The following is a 20,064-nucleotide window of genomic DNA, read 5'->3' as shown; positions in this document are numbered from 1 at the left end:
CACACAGTTTCGCCAGTAGCTGTATGTGGTCACACCACCACTGGTTCCTGAATGCTGGTCATTTCCCAATATTGTCCACTGGATCTCACCACTCATTAATTTGTTCAAATCTTTGACACATCCTGCTAATTCACTAATCATTAGAGGTGCACAGTGCCAGGATCATTAATTCAAATCAGCAGCAAGTGTGTTGCCAAACAAAACCGGTACAAAAAAATATGTACAGTAAACACACTGTCAACAAAAGATGGCATTCAAGAGTTTAGTAAATATGGCAAACTTTTACCCAAGACTAACATGGAAAGTTCTTGATACAGATATTTTTAGTTTTATGAAGGTATAGTAAACGAATGTTGCTAGATAAACGATCCTAGCACAGACTTCTAGGAACTGACTTAAAGGGGAGGGGGGATAAACAAGGAGGATGTGTCTGTGTCGTCACACTCGCAGTCGAAAATAGCTACCACTAGGAACACGACATCTTATCCTCAAAGTTAAACATGGCTTGCAGGGAAAATATAACAAAACAAAACACATAAATGTACTTCAAAACGTATTTTCATGCATACGCCACATTATAAACTGCAAATGCGTTTGAATACAAATTGAGTCCTAAATGATCAACACTATTCCATTAATTTCCACATAGTCCTCACAGTGCTCTACTACATCCTCACTCATGGTCATTATTACACAACATCTCCTCATCAATGTGTGATTGAGGGATACGTGTATTACACATATTTATGAGATTTATCAAGCCTCATCAATCAGACTCTATTCAATCGCAAGAGAGTAAATCACATCATCTGCAGGACAGTCCAGGCTTCAGCTGCCAGGAAATCAGAGGTATTGTCCGGAACAATGAAAGTGATGACCCTGATCTAATCACGCGGATAAACCGGAGATTGACGGTGGGGTTGAGACTGCATGGGTGAGCGGGTGGGGGTGGTGGTGTGAACGTTCGGCTCGTCATGGTTTTGGGCTGGGTGGTTTCTGGGTGGCGTCTGTAGGGTTGTGCAGTGGCGATGAGAAGTGCTGCTGATCCAAAGTGTGAGATGAAGAAGCCGGTGCCGGTTCGGAGGATGGGTGGTGTTGCGTTGAGCGACCCGCTGTGGTTTGTTGTACTGTATTGGTGGAAGGTGGTGAATATGGAGGCGATTGCTGTAGGTTGTTTTGCTTTGACTGTGACTTAATCTGGGATGGAGGCTCACTTTGGGCTGCAGGGTCACTGAGTTGATTGCGTTTGAGACTCTGGCTGGCTGGACTGCCAGGATCAGAGTCAGGGGGACCTGCATCCTGTATTTCTGGCCTGCTGGACTCCCTGCTTGGTGAGTGTGTAGACATGCACTCTGGTTTCTGTTGACCTGCTTTGGCCCCTGAAGCTGTGTCCACTTGGAGGGGTGGAGTTGTATTGTGAACTATACTTGTCTCTTTTGATGATGGTTTGTCCTCATCTTGTCCTCCAGTGTACATCCTAGTCTGTCTGACCTTTCCCTTGCTGCTAGCGTATCCTAGTGGTTCCTCTGGCTCTGTTTCAGTTGCATTGGTCTGAGGTACTTGTCTGGACTTGTCTGGTTCTGATCCAGTATCTGCTGTGTCCCTCTGAGTTCTGTCTGTGAGCGCCCTCTGCCTGCAAATTGAAGGCATAGCCTTCACCCACGGATGCAAGACGGTCTGCTCTGCTGTCAGCCTCGCTGTGGGATCTGGCTGAAGCAGAGCTCTGACGAGGCCTCTGGCTTCTGCACACAAACACATACACACAATTATGAGAAACAGGTTGTATATTTGGTAGCACAATTTATCTTCTGTACTTGTCACCTTCTGAGATGGGGTCCCAGTAGGGGGACAAGAAGTGGAGTTGTCCCTGTTTTATAAGCCGGAACAGCTCTTCCTGGTCTCGCTCCCGACTGCGAAACGGGGGAAATCCACACAGCAGGATATAGAGGATAACTCCCAGAGCCCATACATCCACTGCAACACCATAACCTAATGGGTCAAACCACAGATCATTTTGAAAATATTACTAAAATTCAGCTTGAAAAATTGAGCAAAAGAAGTGTTAGTTTCAAAATGAGAAGTAACCCCATTTATTGATGGAAAAACAGATTTAAACGTAAAGAGCGATTATAAATCAGTGATTCAGTACTAACCCGTCTCACAGAGAATCTCTGGGGCTACATACGTGGGTGTGCCACATATGGTGAAGACTGGTTCTGTCACAACCATCGCCAAACCAAAGTCTCCCAGCTTCAACCGACAGATGCCGGCAGCCACGCGCTCTATCTGAGAGAGAGAACGGGAAAAACCAGACGGACAGGGACAGAGTCAGGACGTTGAGAGGATCTTTTTAAAATTCAAATGTCTGCAGAGGCACACACTTACCTGTCATATGTCAGCATATATCTAAGTAACAATAAAGAAACCTGAATGTATTGTGGTTTTAGTTGAGATACATTGTTCTCATAGGAAACAATATGGATAGTCCTCCTTTAATGTCCATTTTGCATATAGGATATTTTGAGACAAAGAAGTAGATTTGGAACAAATAATTCTGCTTTCTAAATATTAAAGCTGCTATCTAACTATAAAGCAAGGAATCTCTATCTGTTTGTATGTCTTGTGCACATCTACAGAACCGCTCAACCTTTTTTCTGAAGTTAATCTATAAATAATTTATAGCAAAACTATTGATATTGTCCTGCAAAATATCTCTTAGTTCAAGTGAAAAGTGAAAGAAAGGCAGTTAATTAACTGTGTTCTAGGTGGAGCTTTAATTTCTATTGTGATTATGTTTTTCGAGAAAGCAGCAAAACCGGGGTGTGTTTCCAACGAGCAAATTCACATGTAAATCCCACTGACACTCACCAGTAGGTTCTCTGGTTTGAGGTCTCGGTGGACAATACTTTTGCAGTGGATGTAGTTCAGCGCTTCGCTCACATCCGACACCATCAGTCCTGCCTCCGCCTCTGGGAACTTCCCCCTCTCGCTGATGGCCTCAAACAGATCCCCCCCGCTCACCAGCTCCATCACCAGGTAGGAGTGAGTGTGAGTGTGGTGGTGAGCAAACAGCCGCACCACGCGAGGGTGATGGAGGCTGCCCAGGAGACTCAGCTCGTTCTGCATCATGTGCTCTCGCCCAATCAGCTTGGAGCGCTCGACAATCTTTATGGCGAGGCTTTGCCCGTCGTCACGACGCCGGCACTCTCGCACCACCGCAAAGTTACCGTCTCCAACCACGCTTCCGATTTCATAGCAACGCTCAACATCTGCCAGGGTGACGTCCCTGCCGTCTGACTGGAGGTCAGAGGTCGGCCTCTGCTGTACGTCCTTGTGTACATGACCCACATCTGGAAGTGGGTTTGCAAGGAATTGGGCAACACTCTTGTCCTCGTCTCTGCTGATTGGCCGAGGAGGTGGAGGACTGATGTGGACATACATGTTTCTCTCTTCCTGTTCTGCATGCAAACTTCCCTTTTGCTTCCTCGACACAGGAGGAAGCGGGACCCTCCCTGACAGTGGGTTGAGCCGCTCCGGACCCTGACGTTTAACCCTCCTTGCTAAGCAGTCTTCACACAGTGCAGGAGAGAGTATGTCTGCCTCTCTCAGACCGTCCTCGTGTTTGAATGGACCAATCACAGAAGGCTGTGGCTCTCTGACCCCGCCCCTCACACGCAGTCTCTGCAGGTGGTTGGGCAGGTGAGCAGGTTTTCTGCATGAATTCTTTTTGTGACACTTCTGAGCCTCTGAGATGTAGTTTTCAGGCTGGTGGGCGTCTATGTGGTGAGGCGGCTGTGTGCTTGCATTAGTACGATTTCTGATGCATGTACTTGTGTCCTGGTGTTTCTCGTTGCCGTCTGTCCCCTCACTGTAGCCGCTGTCAGCCTTGGCTGCTTTATCTGGCGCTGGACGAAGTCTTTTCTCCCAAGCCCGTAGTGCGTCAGCCCGGTAATGGGAATTCTCTGGAAAGAGCTCCTCTAGCGCCTCCTGCACATCGCCGAGCTCTGGACGAGCCTTCCCCAGCGCCAAGAAGGCCACCTCACCTCGGAAGAAATCACACACACCCTTCACCTATGAAACAATAGATCAAAAGGGACGATTTAAAACCATATCTGGGCCACATTACATGCTTTAGAATGAACTGCTCCATCCAACCTAAAAGGAACTTTCTTTTAGTTTATTGCAATTTAATTACCTAATCTTGAGGAATTGTCACAAACTCCTTATGCCAAAATCTATTTCCAAGACTTAGGTTTCATTATTCTGGTTTTAGTCTTACTACGTCATATTCCTCGTGCCTCTACGCAAACCTGGGGGGGCAGGGACGCATCATTCACAGACGATGTGGGAAGAATGTGGAAATAGTTAAGTGTCTTTGTGCCTCGGGGGTTAATGGGACTGTGATTGAGCCTCACCTCTCGTGCGTGGGACGTGTACAGACGTGTGACTCTGGCCCGGTGCCACCGAGGAAACCCCAACGCCTCAGAGATATCCAATAGCAGTTGTTCGAAGGACGCCACACCTCTACGGTTCAACAGGACAGTTACCTTTAAAACAATGACATGGATTGCGGGCATGTTATGAAATCCTTTCCCATGTCAATTACTCTCTAGGCGTGTTATAAGCCGTTACTGAGAAGAATTTGTTGTTGCCAGGTCGTGAAAAATCCCTTTGAGTTCACCTTGCGCAGCGTACTTTGACTACAGGGGCGGATGATGGTGACCAGGTGGGGCCTCTCTGCGCTCTCTTCTGCATGGCGGGTGTGGAAGAGAGGGAGGTGAGGAGGAGGGGGAGGGAAGTGGGACCTGTGGACCTGTCCTGTGGGGTGGGGGTGGATGGGCCACAGCTGAGGTGCCCCGCCGGCACGCTTCGACAAGGGGACGGGGCGAGCTGAAGCAGGGAGAAAGGGAAGACGGGTGGGAGCACAAAGACAGACAGAAAGTGGTGGATTATTGAAAGTGAATAGGCTTGATGTGGTCACGTTGGCTTGTCTTCTGGACTCGTACACAAAGAAGAACTCATGAGTAACACAACACCAGCTCCTCCTCCTGTGTTCATGTGCACGCGTGTGTGAAAACAAATCCGGCTGATCAGATTTGAGTGTTTTCCATCACATGGAGTGCAAGGGCCATTTGAGATTCTTCGAGGCACCTTGCCGCACTGGCTGAATAATTTAGGCTTCCTTAAGTCACACACACACACACACAAAGCTTGCTTGACCTGGTTAGGGCTCAGCTGAATCTGCATGATTAATGACGCATCGGAGACGCGCAGCATCTTTGACGTTTCACTTTCTGGCACCGAGGGAGGCGGAGAGATGTAATCTGTCCAGTCAGCAGGGGGTTTGTGTTTTTTTGTTTTGTTTCCAGAAGACCTGATTACTGGATGACTACTGCCCCCCCGAGAGTAAGCATCAGCACACACACACACACACACACCTAACATCTCATAAAGAGCCAGATGTGACCAATTAAGAAAGACTGAATCAGCCTTTTTTTCTTGGGATCTCTCTCTCTCTGTGTGTGTGTGTGTGTGTGTGTGTGTGTGTGTGTGTGTGTGTGTGTGTGTGTGTGTGTGTGTGTGTGTGTGTGTGTGTGTGTGTGTGTGTGTGTGTGTGTGTGTGTGTGTGTGTGTGTGTGTGTGTGTGTGTGTGTGTGTGTGTGTGTGTGTGTGTGGTGAGGGATTGAAAATAAATCCACAGATGGGGTCTTTAAAATGTTTTTTTGCTTAATATTTAAAGTTGGTCTGATTAATGCACAAGCTTATCTAAATACACATTCTTATTTGTAATATAAACCCTCAGTGAAGTTTGTATTTTAATAAAAGTGAAATCCATTCAATCAGGCCATGAACTAACCTGCCATTCTCCATTTGGCGTTGCATCCATAGCGAGCTCTCTGTGACGGCATCATGACTCCCAAACAGCGGACGAGTTGAAACAACTTTACTTTCGCGTTTATTCCCCCACAAGTCGCTGCGTTCACATCTTAAACCGTGAACCTCCAGTAAGGGTAACGGGATGCGCTGTGAGGCGATCGGACCTGCTGTAGCTATAGTGGTTACCATGGAGACACGTCAAGTTGAACGGCTTGAGAGACTGAAGTACCGGAAACGGAGCGTCAAAATAAAACATTTGGAATAATAGAATAATGTCTCACCGGATATGTACTGTTTCGCGGAGTCCCACATCAACCTTAAAAAGGTTTATACTGAATAAATGTATTTGGCAGACAAACGGTAGGCTAATACACATTTTAGAGAATGAATTTAACTCTATAATTATATCTTCTCACTTTATAGGCTATAGGCTAAGGGCTGTTTTAAAGCCATCTCCACATTGCCAGGTTATAATTATATGTAATATGTTTATTTCATTGACATAAAACAGTCAAATTTAGATCTTTAAAACTACCGTCACTGTTTAATAAAAGTAAAAATGCTTAAAAGACTTTAAAAAGGATGATCCTTACAAACCCAGAGTAGCATATTATCAGTCCAAACTCATACGACTAAAGTGCACTTGTGTGCTATTATCATACAAAACCTTTTTTTGTGTCAAAACAACTGGAAGAATATCATGGTGTAAAATCACACTGACAGAAGGGGAGGGGAGCTGCCCCTCTCAGGGGTAGTTACCATAGTTTCACTGATGGAATCCAATATTCTGCCTCACACACACACACACACACACACACACACACACACACACACACACACACACACAGTGTCCGGTGGATCTTTGAATGCACTACCCCCCATGGCTCCGTCTCCATGGATACTGTTAATATTGGATCAGGAAGCAGCAACTCCTATTCCGGCTTCTTATCCCGGACTTACTTTTGCTGTCTCAAAAGAGACCAGAACCCCCCCCCCCCCCCCCCCCCCCCCCCATATAGCTAAAGGTGTTTCTTCTGTTTAAGTATTTTTAAGGCCATTTTCTGTACCTTTTATATGTTTATACCCTCATGATCATTTTAAGATTCTGGTGAAAACAAGTTGGGCTGCGGGTGGTGTTGTGTATGCAGGTCATTTTGTAATTTTACAGCAATAAGAAGCAACATTTGTCATTGCATGCTCATAAAACCACTGCTTCTGTTTTGGGATCTTGACTAAACAATATGTTATTGCCAATTGCCATATCAATAAGGGCCTGTGCTACTATACCAATGGTTACTACCTCTGGTCAGCAGAGGGGGTTAGTGTGCCTACTGTGTGTCACAGCAGCAAGAGAGCTTAGCACCTTGGCAGGATAATGTGTTTCTAAGGAAGAACTAGCCAGCTGGATAAACATGAGTTAATGCATCTTGTCATGAGGCAATTTCAATTTTGCAATTCTTTTGTAAAAGTCCTTCCTGGCATGCAGTGGTTTGATGCAGGGTGAATACCGAAGGAAATCTAACAGACTGACTGTCCCTGAAAAACTCTTCCCTGTTTTTTCCTCTTTTTTAACTTGCTGCTGCTCACCAGAGGATTAACGGAATGAGTCAAGGAATGCTATCTCCGGCCCATCTGCAGATGTAACACTAATCACAACACACACACACACACACACACACACACACACACACACACACACACACACACAGACACACAATGCAGATACTCTGCAGTTGTTCAGTGTGTGCCAACAACTGCTACCACAATAAATACTCACTTGAAAGGCCCCTGAATCGTAAAGCAAACCCCCCTCGTTGGTTTAGTAGCAGCATCAAGGTACCAAAAGTAATCATTTTGCAGAATGGCCCATTTCAATATGTTATATCTGGATTCAAATTAGTGATGCATTCATGCGCACATCACTGTAATGTTGCAGTAAAGCTAATTTTAAACACTTAATATAATTATATAGGCATCTTAATCCATAATAATACACATCATTCATTATGATGTATTATTATTACGTATTTGATTTATATTTTGTAAGTAGTTCAGTAACACAGTTAAAAAACTATGTTTATCAAATAGATGTAGTTGTGTGAAATGTATCAATTTGATTTGGAAAAAAGAAGTATGAAAGTAGTATGAAGTAAATACCTCAATATAGCACAGTAAGTAAATGTACTTGATGATATGGAAAAGAGCTGCAGAAAATCTGTCCAATTAATGGATTTGATGTTTTATTAAAAAAAACATTAACATTAACCATTAATAAATCCATAAAATGTACAGCTAATACTTTATATCAAAAAATGGCACTCAATAGATAAATGCAATCTGAGTCATGTCTTAGTCATTTATTGTGATCTCTCATACTCTTATCAAAGAGACACATTGTAGTTGTGAGTCCATCATGCATTCCGTTTCATTTACACTTAATCATAAATACCACGGTCAACTAATAGTGTGTAGTTGAGTTCAGCCAGAAAAGCTGAGGGAGAGGCTGCATAATGAATGGCTGAACAAGTAAGTGTGTGTTGGAGAAGGGAGTGACACATAATGTTTATAGAGCTGTATTATTCAAACCGCCACACACACACACACACGTACAGGAAAGTTGCAAGAAACCTGGGAGAAGTATCAACATTCCTCGGTTTTTGGGCGCTCCCTCTTTTCCTGATTTAACCCCGATCACCGTTCCATATCTACCAGATTTCTGCTGCTAGGTCAGTCAGCTCAGTGTGAGATGTGGACACAAGCACTCTGAGATACATGCTCATACACTCACAAATGGCTGCTTGGATAAAGAAGTGTGTGTGTTAAGGCCAAACAAAGCAGTGCACTGTAGAGGTTACATTGTCCCAGGTCAGCAACCTCAGCAGCAGTCTAGCCTTAAAGATGAATTGTGTTTGATTGATCAGACAAGTTCAGATTCTGCACAAACAGGAAAACTGTGACTCTCTGCGTTTGTCCGTGTGAAGGGTAGTGCTTACATAGCACTGGAGTCCATAGCTAAAGCTTTCACCGTGTATGTGTCCTTCAGAAAGAAGTCTTAAGTAAGTTACGAGTACAGTGGCGTCCCAGAATACTCGTATGTTTGCATTAGATAATAGATACTAATAATAATAGTACACATGTTAAAACTCACTCACACACACAGATGGACTGTGAATATATTTTAAGCCAGAGTTGAATTACTTTAACCTTTCACCTCCCCCCCTCTCCACTCCCTAACACCTGTTTATGTCAAACGTCAGACCTCTGCATGCCACAGATTCGTCACACACGTGTCAGTTTCGATACACACGGGGGAATAGAGGCAGCGGAGGACAAGGGCAGTGGGACAGGGCATGTGATGTGATGTAACAGCATTCACTATTTACTTTCCCCCCCTCAAACCTGCTTTTTCAGTGTGTGTGTGTGTGTGTGTGTGTGTGGGGGGGGGGTTGTTATTGCACAATTTCCAGAGATCACCAGACGTTCTGCAGACGGGTGGGTTTCATCAGTCTTGCAGACGATATGGGGACATTTGTGCCATTGATCAGTGCTGCTGCTGTGTGTGTGTGTGTGTGTGTGTGTGTGTGTGTGTGTGTGTGTGTGTGTGTGTGTGTGTGTGTGTGTGTGTGTGTGTGTGTGTGTGTGTGTGTGTGTGTGTGTGTGTGTGTGTGTGTGTGTGTACTCTGGTACATCAGTACAGTATGTGAGGACATACTGTTTAAATTTAAACGTTGGAGGTGTGGACATCATGGGAAATAAGGGCGTGTTGACCTTACTTCTTCAAAAGGATAAGTAAGGGGGGGGGCTCCTCCATAGCCGCTCCCTCCTTCTGGATCTGGATCACGTAACCGGCCTGTCCACATTCAAAACGAACCGAGACTCACCCTTTTATAACTGCGTTTAATGTGTGGCTAATGATGTGTTTCTGTCTGTATGGTATGTACAATATGATTGACCGGGGAATCTGGCCAATTTTATTTTCAGGGCTGGTATTTGGAAAACAAATCCTGTGAAAAGATTTACAATGCATATGTCATACATACATCTCTCAATGCATACCCTGTCTGGTGGTCAGCTGTGAGCCCACATAAATCTCCTTAAATGGTCACAAATATACTTACATTTTCAATAAGTTTAATCAGATCTTAAAAGAGGTGGGCACTGTCGTTTTTCACTGATGTTACTTGAACAGGAGTAGATAGAGCTTTTGACTTATTATCACCAGATTTGAACCTATTTTAAGTCAACATTATATGTATGTCTCACTCTCTCTGTGTGCAAGTAGTAATGGACAAACCTTATAACACCCTTATCTTCACACTCAAAACTCTGTGTGCACAACACACAGGGTGCTCGTGTCACCCTCGGTGCTCTGGCAGGCCAGACGGAGGTCACTTAAAGTCGAACCAGAGCAAAAGCAGGTGGAAAACCTGAGGTAGGGGGTCAGAGGAGAGAAGTGGTGGGGCTAAAAGAGGGGGCATTCTTTTCACCCTTCAACCCCCCTGAAGAAAAAAAGAAGAAGAAAAAAAAAATCAATCATCCCCCGTTCTCCCCTGCAGGCTCAATCTGTTTTTCTCCTCTTTCTCTCTCTAACAGCCCCACTGTTGTTCATCCACCCTTCCCCCTCTATTTACTCTGCCCTTTATTCTCTTAAGCCTGGGTGTCTTTACACTGTGCCTCACTGATCCTCCCTCACTTGCTCCTCCTCAAATGTTAAAACATTCAAATGTGCTGCAGCTTTGTTGCCATGGTCAGAAACAAGCAGCCAGGGGCATGAAGATGCTAGAGGAAATACTACATCCGTACACACTGCTGTACAGCTACATGCCCGTACTACAGTCATTAATGAGTCACATTCGAAAATACTGTACTTTTTTTTGTTTAATATCGAACCAACTCTTCTCTCCTTGCCTCCCCCTCCCTCCTCCCTCCTCCCCTCGCGCTCTGCACTCCCTGATGACATCACGAACAGCCGGTGTAAATCCAGCCAATAGGACTGCAGCACTGCTTGTGGTGATGACTGCACTCTCTCCGCTCTCCTCTCATTCTACCGCTCCCTCGCTTTGCCGCCTCACTCTCCCTCCCTGTCTCTCTCCGTCTCTCTCTCACACACCTCGTTCCTCCACGCTGCTGCAGACATGGCCGAGGCTTTCGTTGGCAAATGGGAACTCAAGGAGAGCGTGAAGTTTGATGAATACATGAAGAAGCTGGGTAAGTGTGTGTGTGTGTGTGTGTGTGAGTGGGTTTTGTGCGCGCGCGCTGCGCGCGTCACCGCGGAGGATGCCCTGCTGCGAGCACATGTGAAAACGGGGCCGAGGAAGGATGACTGCTGCTGTAAAGGCGTGTTTACGCAGCTGTTGTGATCATTAAGGAGGAGGCCAACATGGAGAATGGGGAAGCAGAAGAATAGGTGGGAGAGGAACAAGGGTGGAATGAGTCGGAAGAAGGAACATGGGGAGAGGATGGGAACCAGAGGGGGAGGAGAAAGAGGAAGAGTGGTTAACCGCATGGCTGGAAAGGGAGGGGCTCTCCTTCAGTGGAGAAACCACCCCCCTGTGATAGACTGTGAATGGTATCACATTGGCATTCACACACTTGAGCATAATGTGGGTGACCTTGGCTGAAAGCTGTTTCATTGTTTGAGTCCACATGGGGGGAAGTTGAATATTAAGTTGGTCCCGGCGTCGTGGAATCTTGTAGGATGAGGGTGTCGATAAAGTTGAGGGATGATGGATGGGGGCAGGTGGTCTCTGGCTTTAACTTTAACCCGTGGAGAATGACGACACTAAGCTATTTGACTTTGGGAGGTTGTGTGAGAGAGATTCATGGCTACTGACCTGTCTGCTCTGGTCGCCATGGAGACTGTGCAACCTCTAACCCCCATTCCTCTGGATCAATGGGGCGTCTATACACACACACACACACACATTTATAAAGTGAGTATTTGATGTATGATGGTGGGAAAGTGGCTCTCCATGGATTTTAAGCCTGAAAAATAACAGATTTTCTCCTTTGGTAGACAAGAATGTGATTGTGTGTATCACTACTATCCACTATTACCACCCTCTCCACACACACACACACACACACACACAGACACACGCACACACAGAAACCATAAAAGGAAAGTGAGTAATCGTTTGCATACATACATGCCCAGACAGGGTCAGGGGGACTTGCAGTGTTTGAAGAACATGCTGCAGGTTAGGACTGCAGACAAACACAGATTAGAGAGTGTGTCAATTGGAGGACACACAAAGGACAAGCGTCTGGCTACTTAAAAACTACAAAATGTGGCACTTAATAGTCTCACCTTGGTAGTTTTAATTAACATTTACTTTATAAATGATTCAAAATATACATTTTGGCTCATTCAAATGAAAGGGTGAATGGTTTGTCCACCACTTTAATCAAGAGGAGAATAACTTGATATTTTAGGGGTTTGCATGGACTATCTATTGGATGAATTAGGATCATTTATAATAACGTTGTTGTTCCTTTAACAATTCATCCGGCACCACCAGCAGGTCAAAGCACCGTTTGTCAGCTGTCATCCTCACAGAAGTGCGAGCGTGGTTGCAGGCCCTTGTTGATCCTTTTGACCCGTGTGTTTTCTACAGGTGTGGGCTTTGCTACGCGCCAGCTTGGAAACATGACCAAGCCCACCACCATTATCTCGGTGGAAGGTGACAAGGTGACGGTGAAGACCCAAAGCAGCCTTAAGAACACAGAGCTCTCCTTCAAGCTGGGGGAGGAGTTTGACGAGACCACCGCTGACGACAGGAAAGTAAAGGTGAGAGGTCGCTTGCTCAGATGGGACGTCATTGAGCAATACCAACAGTGGCTCATTTTGAAACACACCATGCGCCAGTAATGCTGATGTCGCCATAAACGCGTGCTAGCGAGGATAAGAGTCACGAAGATCATTAATGGCGAGTCATTCTTGTTTTGAATGTGAACAGGAGGAGATGGGTCAGAGAGGTCAAGGGTCAGAGAAGATGGACTGGTCAGAATTGGCAAATCATGATATGAGACGAAAGATAAAGCAACTTTACGCCAATCTCACTGAGTGAGGAGAGGTGAATTGGTTTAAGGGTTCAGAGGAGTCGAGTTTAAAGTGTCACAGGAAAGGAAAGCTTGATGCGTTTGAGCTACTAAAAAAGAGAGCAGATAAAACTTTGCTTGTTGGAGATAAACCACAGACTGGAAATGTGAGTCGGATCATTTCTCAATCTGAATATCTGTGCTATCCATCTAAATACAACTGATCAATCAGACCTCTACATGTTTCCATTAAAAAAAACAATACCAAGTGGTCTATTTGACCAGATCATCACTGTATTAAAGGCCAATGCATTTAGAATGAGTGCAGTACCACAGGTTATCCACCAGATGGGGACACAACTGTGTTTTCACAGCTTCTGTATTCTCGATATGTCCCAAGATCACCCATATTGCGGGATCAGGTGGAGATGAAAATATTGGCTCACATTAGCAAACTATAGATAGATAGATAGATATATATTGCATTGAGCTATAACTATGTTACTAAGTCAGTTTACTGACTAAACAACACTTGTGCTATGGTTACACTATGTTGTAGTATTAACCATCATCTATTAATCTAAAGTTACATTCATTAGCTAAATAAGAAGCATTTTTGGGTTGTAGCTGGTCTAGGGGAGCATATCTAACTGTGTGTGATGAGCTCCTTCTGTTTGTCTCTCCGCCTGCTGCAGTCCCATGTAACAGTAGAGGATGGGAAGTTGATCCATGTACAGAAGTGGGACGGCAAAGAGACCAGTCTAGTCCGGACGATCGACGGCAACAACCTCACACTGGTCAGTGCTCACACAAAAATCTGTATATTTGACACTGTGTGTGTTTGTTGTATATTAACGGCCTCTCTCTCTCTCCGTCACAGACACTCACAATGGATGAATGCGTTTCCACGCGTCACTACGTGAAGGCAGAATAAAACCTGCCATGGAACCCTCCCTCTGCCGCCTGCTTGTATCAGCTGAAGCCCCGCATGCCCCGCTTCGACCCCCGGCCCGGCAAACTGTTGTACAGCTGTGGCTGATTTTGCTCAGTGTCCCTCCACACTGTACGCTCCATATTAACATTACTGCTGACTGACTGACTGACTTCTTTATACTGTTGTTCCTACTGCTGTAAGAAACACTGAAAAAAAAAATCCAATGATGTGTTGTTTTTCTCTTAAAAAAACGCAGTGCAACATAATTGCTTTCTTTTTGTTTTTTTAAAAAAAGTGTTCTGCACGGTGTCTGTGTTAAACCTGGAAAAGTGTTTGAATTTGAAAGTTTGCCTTGAGGCTTGAAAAAATTAAAGTGTCTCCATTGTTGGAAAAACTGGTAAAACAAGGAAAATACTGTGTGTCGTTATTTTCTTGATATTTAGTGTCCGTACATGGTAGCTGGTACAGAAAAGTTTGCATTCACATTCTGATTTATTCTGCGATTTTACTGATAACATGTAATGTAAATTAAGCTGCAATCAGTAGATAAGTATGTAGAGTTTCATTCAGGGAGCTTCAGCCAATGTAAAAGTTAAGTCGCTGCCTTCATGAATTTGGAGCTGAGATTGTGGTGGGCCTGAGTGCTCCAGTGTGAGCCTTGGTAAGTTATCTAAAAACACATCATCGAGGCTAACGGGTTCAGTAGGTCACAGTTCACAAGTATATCCAAGAAGGAATGTGACCAGAGTTTCCATCACAGCTGATTTTACAGGGACACTGTTAATTATAGCTCCTCTACGGTCATCAGGCCCTGGCTAGGTGAGGGGAAACTTTCATTAAAGCTCATAGGTGTGTGTACAATATGTACTTGTACATAAAGTGTGCGTGCTTTCTCGTCACATGTTAGGGACAGACTGCCAAGTAGAGGCAAGGTGACAATCGAGGTCTCACTCTGCCTCCAACTAAGTGAGCAGAGAAGCCACATAAATAGCAGAAAGAAAAGGATGCATAAAAAAAAAAAGAAACCAGACTTGAACATTGAGAATGGGTTACTATGTTTTATGAAACTGTACTTTGAAAGGTTGAAAATAAAAGCCCTGGGATTAATAAAGTAATGATATGCTATTTAATTTCTTGAAGGTATAATTCTGTGGAGGCATAGTATTTAAATCACTTACCACACTTTTCATGGTGGTTTTTTATCATTTTAAAACATCTTGATTTTACACACCAGGCTGACAATTCTCAATCCTCTAGAGCAGGGATGTCCAATCTGTTTCAAGAAGGGCCGGTTTGGGTGCAGGGTTTTGTTTTAGCCCCCCACTACCTCACCTGATCCAACTCATCAAGGCCTTGATTGAAGACCATGGTTAGGTAATCAGTTGAATCAGGCGTCTGAGTCGGACCAGCCCTTCTTGGATAAGATTGGACATCCCTGCTCTAGACAGTCTGTCTGTAATGTTTGCTGTTTCCCTTTTCCAAATCCTTCCAACACAATGTATAAAGGTTAACAAGATAAAATGGTTATGGAAAACAGAAATGTTACATATTTCTGGAATAGAAAACTGAGAAACCGGCATTTTCTGGGAAAAAACTACAGCCCTGCAAGGTAAAAAAACAAGACATTGCAACACGGTTGAACAAATATTGACAGTCTACAACTGTTTTTTAGACACAAGCTCACAATTCTGATTGTAATTGTAACTAAAAGTTTAACTGGCCATGTTACATTTTGTCTTGTACGTCTGTCTGGTGCAAACGGGAGGAAAGGGAACACAAGGACACGCGGAGGAGTGTTGAGACGGACCGATGAATCACTGCAGCTGGAAACGATCTCGCCACAGTCCCACATGTGGGAGCTTTGAGACCAGGTCAGACCTCCTGAGTCCTTGACACCTCTTTATCTTGTCTTACATAATCTTACTTAATCTTTTGAAAAGGAAAAAAAGCAATCCTGTTACATTTTGCAACTAAGACTGTTACTGATACTTCTCCCAGGTTTCTTGCAACTTTCCTGTACGTGTGTGTGTGTGTGTGTGTGTGTGTGTGTGTGTGTGGTGTGGTGTGTGTGTGAAAATTAGTTCAAGGTCTAAGAACAAAAGAGATCAACAGGCTTTTTTTAAATCTTAAAATAAAAACACCTTTAATGGAGTTAACAGTTGACATGCAGGAAGGAGGTGTGTGTGTGTTTGTGTGTTGCAGTCGTCCCCTGGAGGAAATGTACACAAATACACACATGGATATACACACAAACGGATAATACATGGGAACAACCTCAGGATATCATCGCAGCTCGAGCTTCCTCTCATGCGCACTTGTGCTGTATGACACATCCTGTTTGTCTTGACTACTTCCTGTCTGTGGCTTTCTCTATGTGAATTATTTGGATGATTTTCATGTTAGATCCCCCCCCCCCCCTCCACAGTGTTCTTGATGAATGCTTAATGAAACCAGAGAGCCGTAAACAATATCTGGATCCCAAGAGGGACAGCCACTTGCTGCCATATCGGTTACAAATGTGTAACCTCGTCACTCTTATGGGAGGTTACTTTAGGATAATTCAGGGCTTGGGTTAGCAGCACTTCCCCTCTCTTCCTATTTTGATTCTTTAAATTTAACCGGAAGTCTGAATGTGCTTCCAATAGAAATGTAAGGAAAACTTTTAACTTAACTTAACTTGATGCATTTTTTCCTTTTGCGTGCGTCTGATAGCTGCAGTGTGTGTGTGTGACTTGTGTGTCTGTCTCAGCTGCGTTTGTGCGATCTGTGCTTCTTGTGTTTCTTCTTCTTTTTGTCCTCTCTGTCCGGACTGCGCTCGTGGCGCCTTCTCTTGGACTTGCACTCTCCACTGCTGCTGCTGCTGCTGTCGCTCTCTGACTGCTTCCTCTCCCTCTTCCTCTTCTTCTTCATTTTCTTCTCCTTGATGAAACATACAAGAAGACAGTTTCATTCGTGTGGCCGAAAAAGACACTTGCACAATGACGATGCAGAAATGTGTAGGAGGCAGCGAGTTTCAATACCTCAAACACAATCATGAAATATCTTTCATTCATTCATCAGCACAAAAACATGCTGAATACTTTCAAACGACACTAGACAGTTCTCATGAATCCACTTTATACTTCTCTATGTAAACAACCACAGATATGCATCACCATACAGAGACATGTGGGTTGTTGCGTCAATCACAGCTGAGACACACGCAAAAAAAAGGCAGAGGAGAGCTGCAAAAAAGGGAATTGAGGGACATGTCTCATACTGACCTTCTTTTTCTTCTTCTTTTTGTCGGAGTCTTGCTGTGGTGCAACTGTGGCGGTCTGCTGCTGTTGCTGCCGTGGCTCTTGATCCTCCTCTTCAGGTAACAGAGCGTACTGCAGGCCCGGAGCAGAGAAACAATCCTTGGTAAAGTGACCTGAAAAGAGTCAAAGGGATTTCAAGCAAATGTCCCCATAGAAAGTTGATGAAACAACAGAAGTCTTTGTGTTTTGAACTTGAGATACAACTGTTTTTTTTTTTTTGCTCGTGTTGCCGTCGTACCCTTGCAGCCGCACTTTGAGCATGTTGTGTTGAGTACAGCCTCCAGTGTGATCCGATTGCCTGTGTGATCTCTAAACCGCTTACGTCGCCTCGCATCCTGCCTGAAATCACACACACACAAATTTACACATATGCCCATGCAGAGGTAAACACACACACGCATCAGAATAAAACCATAAGCACTTACTCGGCCATAACATTGTTTGGGTCCAAGTCCTGCCCTGTTCCCTGATTGACAGCTTTCATTGAGAAGGACAGCTTCACCTTATCACCCTGAATCTGTGACACAGGGGACAGAACTTCATTCATACTGCTCACTTCACTGACACATGGTGTTTGTAAGTGTTAGTGTGCGTGTGTGTGTTTACCTCTCTCCCAATAACTTTAATCCACACCTGTTCCCCCATATCAACAATGTCCGAGGCATTCTCAATCCGTGTGGCTGACATCTCACTCACATGTACCAGGCCTGTATGTGCAAGAGGAAAAGTGTAGAAATCAATCTGAAAACATTAAATGCTGAGCTAAATGGTGAGATATATGCCATCATTTTATAAAGACTCAACGTTTCAAACATAGTATCTTTAGATCACTGAACATCTTTAAGACAAACGCTGTTGTCAGAATAACTAATATTAGTGTGTTTTCCCCGTTACATCCTTTTTTTTTTTTTTTTACATTTTTCCCCTGACTCCTGATTTAAACCAGGTCAAATTTAAGAGATTATTCTCCAGGATTTGAACACCATGGCTTAGATGTTGAATGTATCCAAGTAAACATTGTTCATTTTGCCCTCCAGTGGTAAAACATGAGCAGCAGGTATTCAGTTTGACATGCAGGTCAAGGACTATTGGGCCACAACAAATCATAAACCAAGTGTAAATATAGATCATATAAAAGACATCCCACTTCATCAATCTGTTCCACTTCTTAACAACCCTGGCCTACCGCAAAGTCTTCCTGCACCACTTTCACTACTAAGTCATACAACTCGAACTGGGTGACTGCGCTAACAAATGGGGAAAAAATTACATGCTATAATCATTGGCTTGCACTATATATAGGTTACATGCTATGTCATGCCCCCAGATTGCAGGATGTTGGCTGCCTTTAGAGATGTGAAAATGTATCCAAGTTTTTATTGTAATCGGAGCAAAAGTTCTGTGGAAAAGTTTAAATCCTACTCCAATATCATCATGTAGCACAGGTGCCTTGTGGTCTCTTCTTCCTAAGTTACGCTGAGTAAGCACTATCACAGACTGACACTATTCTTTGGGAAAGAGAACGTCCTCTTCCCTGCATTATTGGTAGACACTGTGCATCGCTTGTGGCTCTGGCTCAAGTCCCATCTCTGACTCTGTGGATTTACCTGGCAGGGATTTAGAAATGTTTCTGCTACTGCATGTTTCTCTGTAATGTTTTTTTAAATAATTGTCCATATTACCCTAGATGTAACCATTTCCACCCATTGCAAGCTCTACAATATTTTTCTAATGGGCTTTGCTAATATTGTGTCGTCTCTATGCCACTTTTCTGTAATCTGTGGTGTTTTCTACCTGCTTTCACAGCAATATTTCTCTATTATTGTGTTTTTCCCTCTAATATTTGCAATAAAAGTCTGTAGTGATAAATGAGCGTTTGCCAACCTTCCTTCTTGTATCCTGGCAGTCGGACAAAGGCTCCGTAGGTCTGCACAGAGACCACCTCTCCCTTGGAAATGCTGTTCATTGGTGGCAGGCCATCCAGTCCAGCAGGCTCGTGTGTTGGGCCATCACTGTCAGACATCGTCCCAGTGGAGGTGCACCACAAGTATCAATGAGTAGAGCTAGAGAATTGATAAGGAAACATATTTCATTACTTGTAGTATCACAAAAATAGAAGAGAATGTTCTTTTTAGTGAGTGACGTTAAATGTGGTTTGCAATTCAGGCAGTGTGATAGGGACACTGTACTTATTTAAAATGTCTCCATAACTGTATAACCTGTAATATTTAGAAATATTAGAGAAATAGAAGTAAAATAGAAATCTACCTGCACAATATATGGTTAACAATGGATGCTAAATTTAAATAAATCTAACGGTTTTTCTCGTAATGGAGTTTTTGTTATTTCTTCTGTAATTTTGACTTTAGAGTCCACGATTTAGGGGGAAGCTCAACCACGTGAAAAACACTAACGTTTACAAATATTTAATTTTCCTCTTGGAAATTGTGTGTTAGAAACACTTTTAATATTTCGTCTACTCCACAGTATTTACCTTGGCCAGATACTGCTCAGTTCCCCGAGGCATACGACGTAGTTGACTCACCTTAATGAGATTCAGAGAGTAAACGTGTAAGCAACGGAAACGAGGAGAAGAACTACTGTGGGCTAACTCCACTTTATATCTGTTTGAATAGTAGCATTGAAGCTAACGTTAGCTAGCTAAAATAAAGCATTGCATTCTCGCTAGCTAATCCAGTTAAGCTGACAAACACAGACATAACAAGATAGTTGAACCACACGTTACATGTTAGTTTACCGTGATTGAACATGAATAGAAATATAAAGAATAAAATTGTTGTTACCTTTCTTATTAGCGAAGCTGGTTCAGTTTTACATCCGGTGCAGATTAGGTCGACAACAAGCCATGTCAGCCAATCAGCGCAGTCGCTGAAGCCTGGGCCAATCACACGA

General features: G+C 43.8%; 3 protein-coding genes and 1 long non-coding RNA gene across 5 annotated transcripts in view; 1 reads left to right on the top strand and 3 right to left on the bottom strand.

Annotated features, from left to right (window-relative positions):
* The window catches only part of LOC311028397, a 75,216-nt gene that overhangs the window by 9,037 nt on the left and 46,115 nt on the right, over window positions 1–20,064 (bottom strand). The gene's annotated exons all lie outside the window — the stretch shown is intronic.
* Window positions 1,422–5,945, bottom strand: dclk3 (doublecortin-like kinase 3; the record flags this gene model as incomplete). The annotated part of the gene is made up of 8 exons (XM_084031450.1): window positions 5,858–5,945; window positions 4,682–4,890; window positions 4,416–4,547; window positions 2,869–4,071; window positions 2,154–2,286; window positions 1,822–1,989; window positions 1,492–1,742; window positions 1,422–1,433 (listed from the first exon to the last, which is right to left on the bottom strand). The coding sequence occupies exons 1-8, from the start codon at window positions 5,910–5,912 to the stop codon at window positions 1,422–1,424; spliced, it is 2,163 nt and encodes a 720-aa protein (XP_083887576.1). The 5' UTR covers window positions 5,913–5,945.
* Window positions 10,914–14,264, top strand: fabp3 (fatty acid binding protein 3, muscle and heart). Its single transcript, XM_084032827.1, has 4 exons — window positions 10,914–11,085; window positions 12,495–12,667; window positions 13,614–13,715; window positions 13,799–14,264. The coding sequence occupies exons 1-4, from the start codon at window positions 11,013–11,015 to the stop codon at window positions 13,850–13,852; spliced, it is 402 nt and encodes a 133-aa protein (XP_083888953.1). The 5' UTR covers window positions 10,914–11,012; the 3' UTR covers window positions 13,853–14,264.
* Window positions 15,976–20,025, bottom strand: zcchc17 (zinc finger, CCHC domain containing 17). 2 transcript variants are annotated; one of them, XM_084031963.1, is made up of 8 exons: window positions 19,956–20,025; window positions 19,646–19,696; window positions 19,036–19,214; window positions 17,758–17,858; window positions 17,577–17,668; window positions 17,390–17,490; window positions 17,116–17,264; window positions 15,976–16,771 (listed from the first exon to the last, which is right to left on the bottom strand). In XM_084031963.1, the coding sequence occupies exons 3-8, from the start codon at window positions 19,172–19,174 to the stop codon at window positions 16,598–16,600; spliced, it is 756 nt and encodes a 251-aa protein (XP_083888089.1). In that variant the 5' UTR covers window positions 19,175–19,214; window positions 19,646–19,696; window positions 19,956–20,025; the 3' UTR covers window positions 15,976–16,597. The 2 variants fall into 2 exon arrangements, with proteins under 2 accessions (XP_083888089.1, XP_083888090.1); XM_084031964.1 differs by lacking the exon at window positions 19,646–19,696.

This window comes from Eutrigla gurnardus, assembly GCF_963514095.1.
Source record: "Eutrigla gurnardus genome assembly, chromosome: 17".
In the NCBI taxonomy this organism is placed as follows: domain Eukaryota; kingdom Metazoa; phylum Chordata; class Actinopteri; order Perciformes; family Triglidae; genus Eutrigla; species Eutrigla gurnardus.
This window is presented reverse-complemented; position numbering and strand designations above follow the sequence as displayed.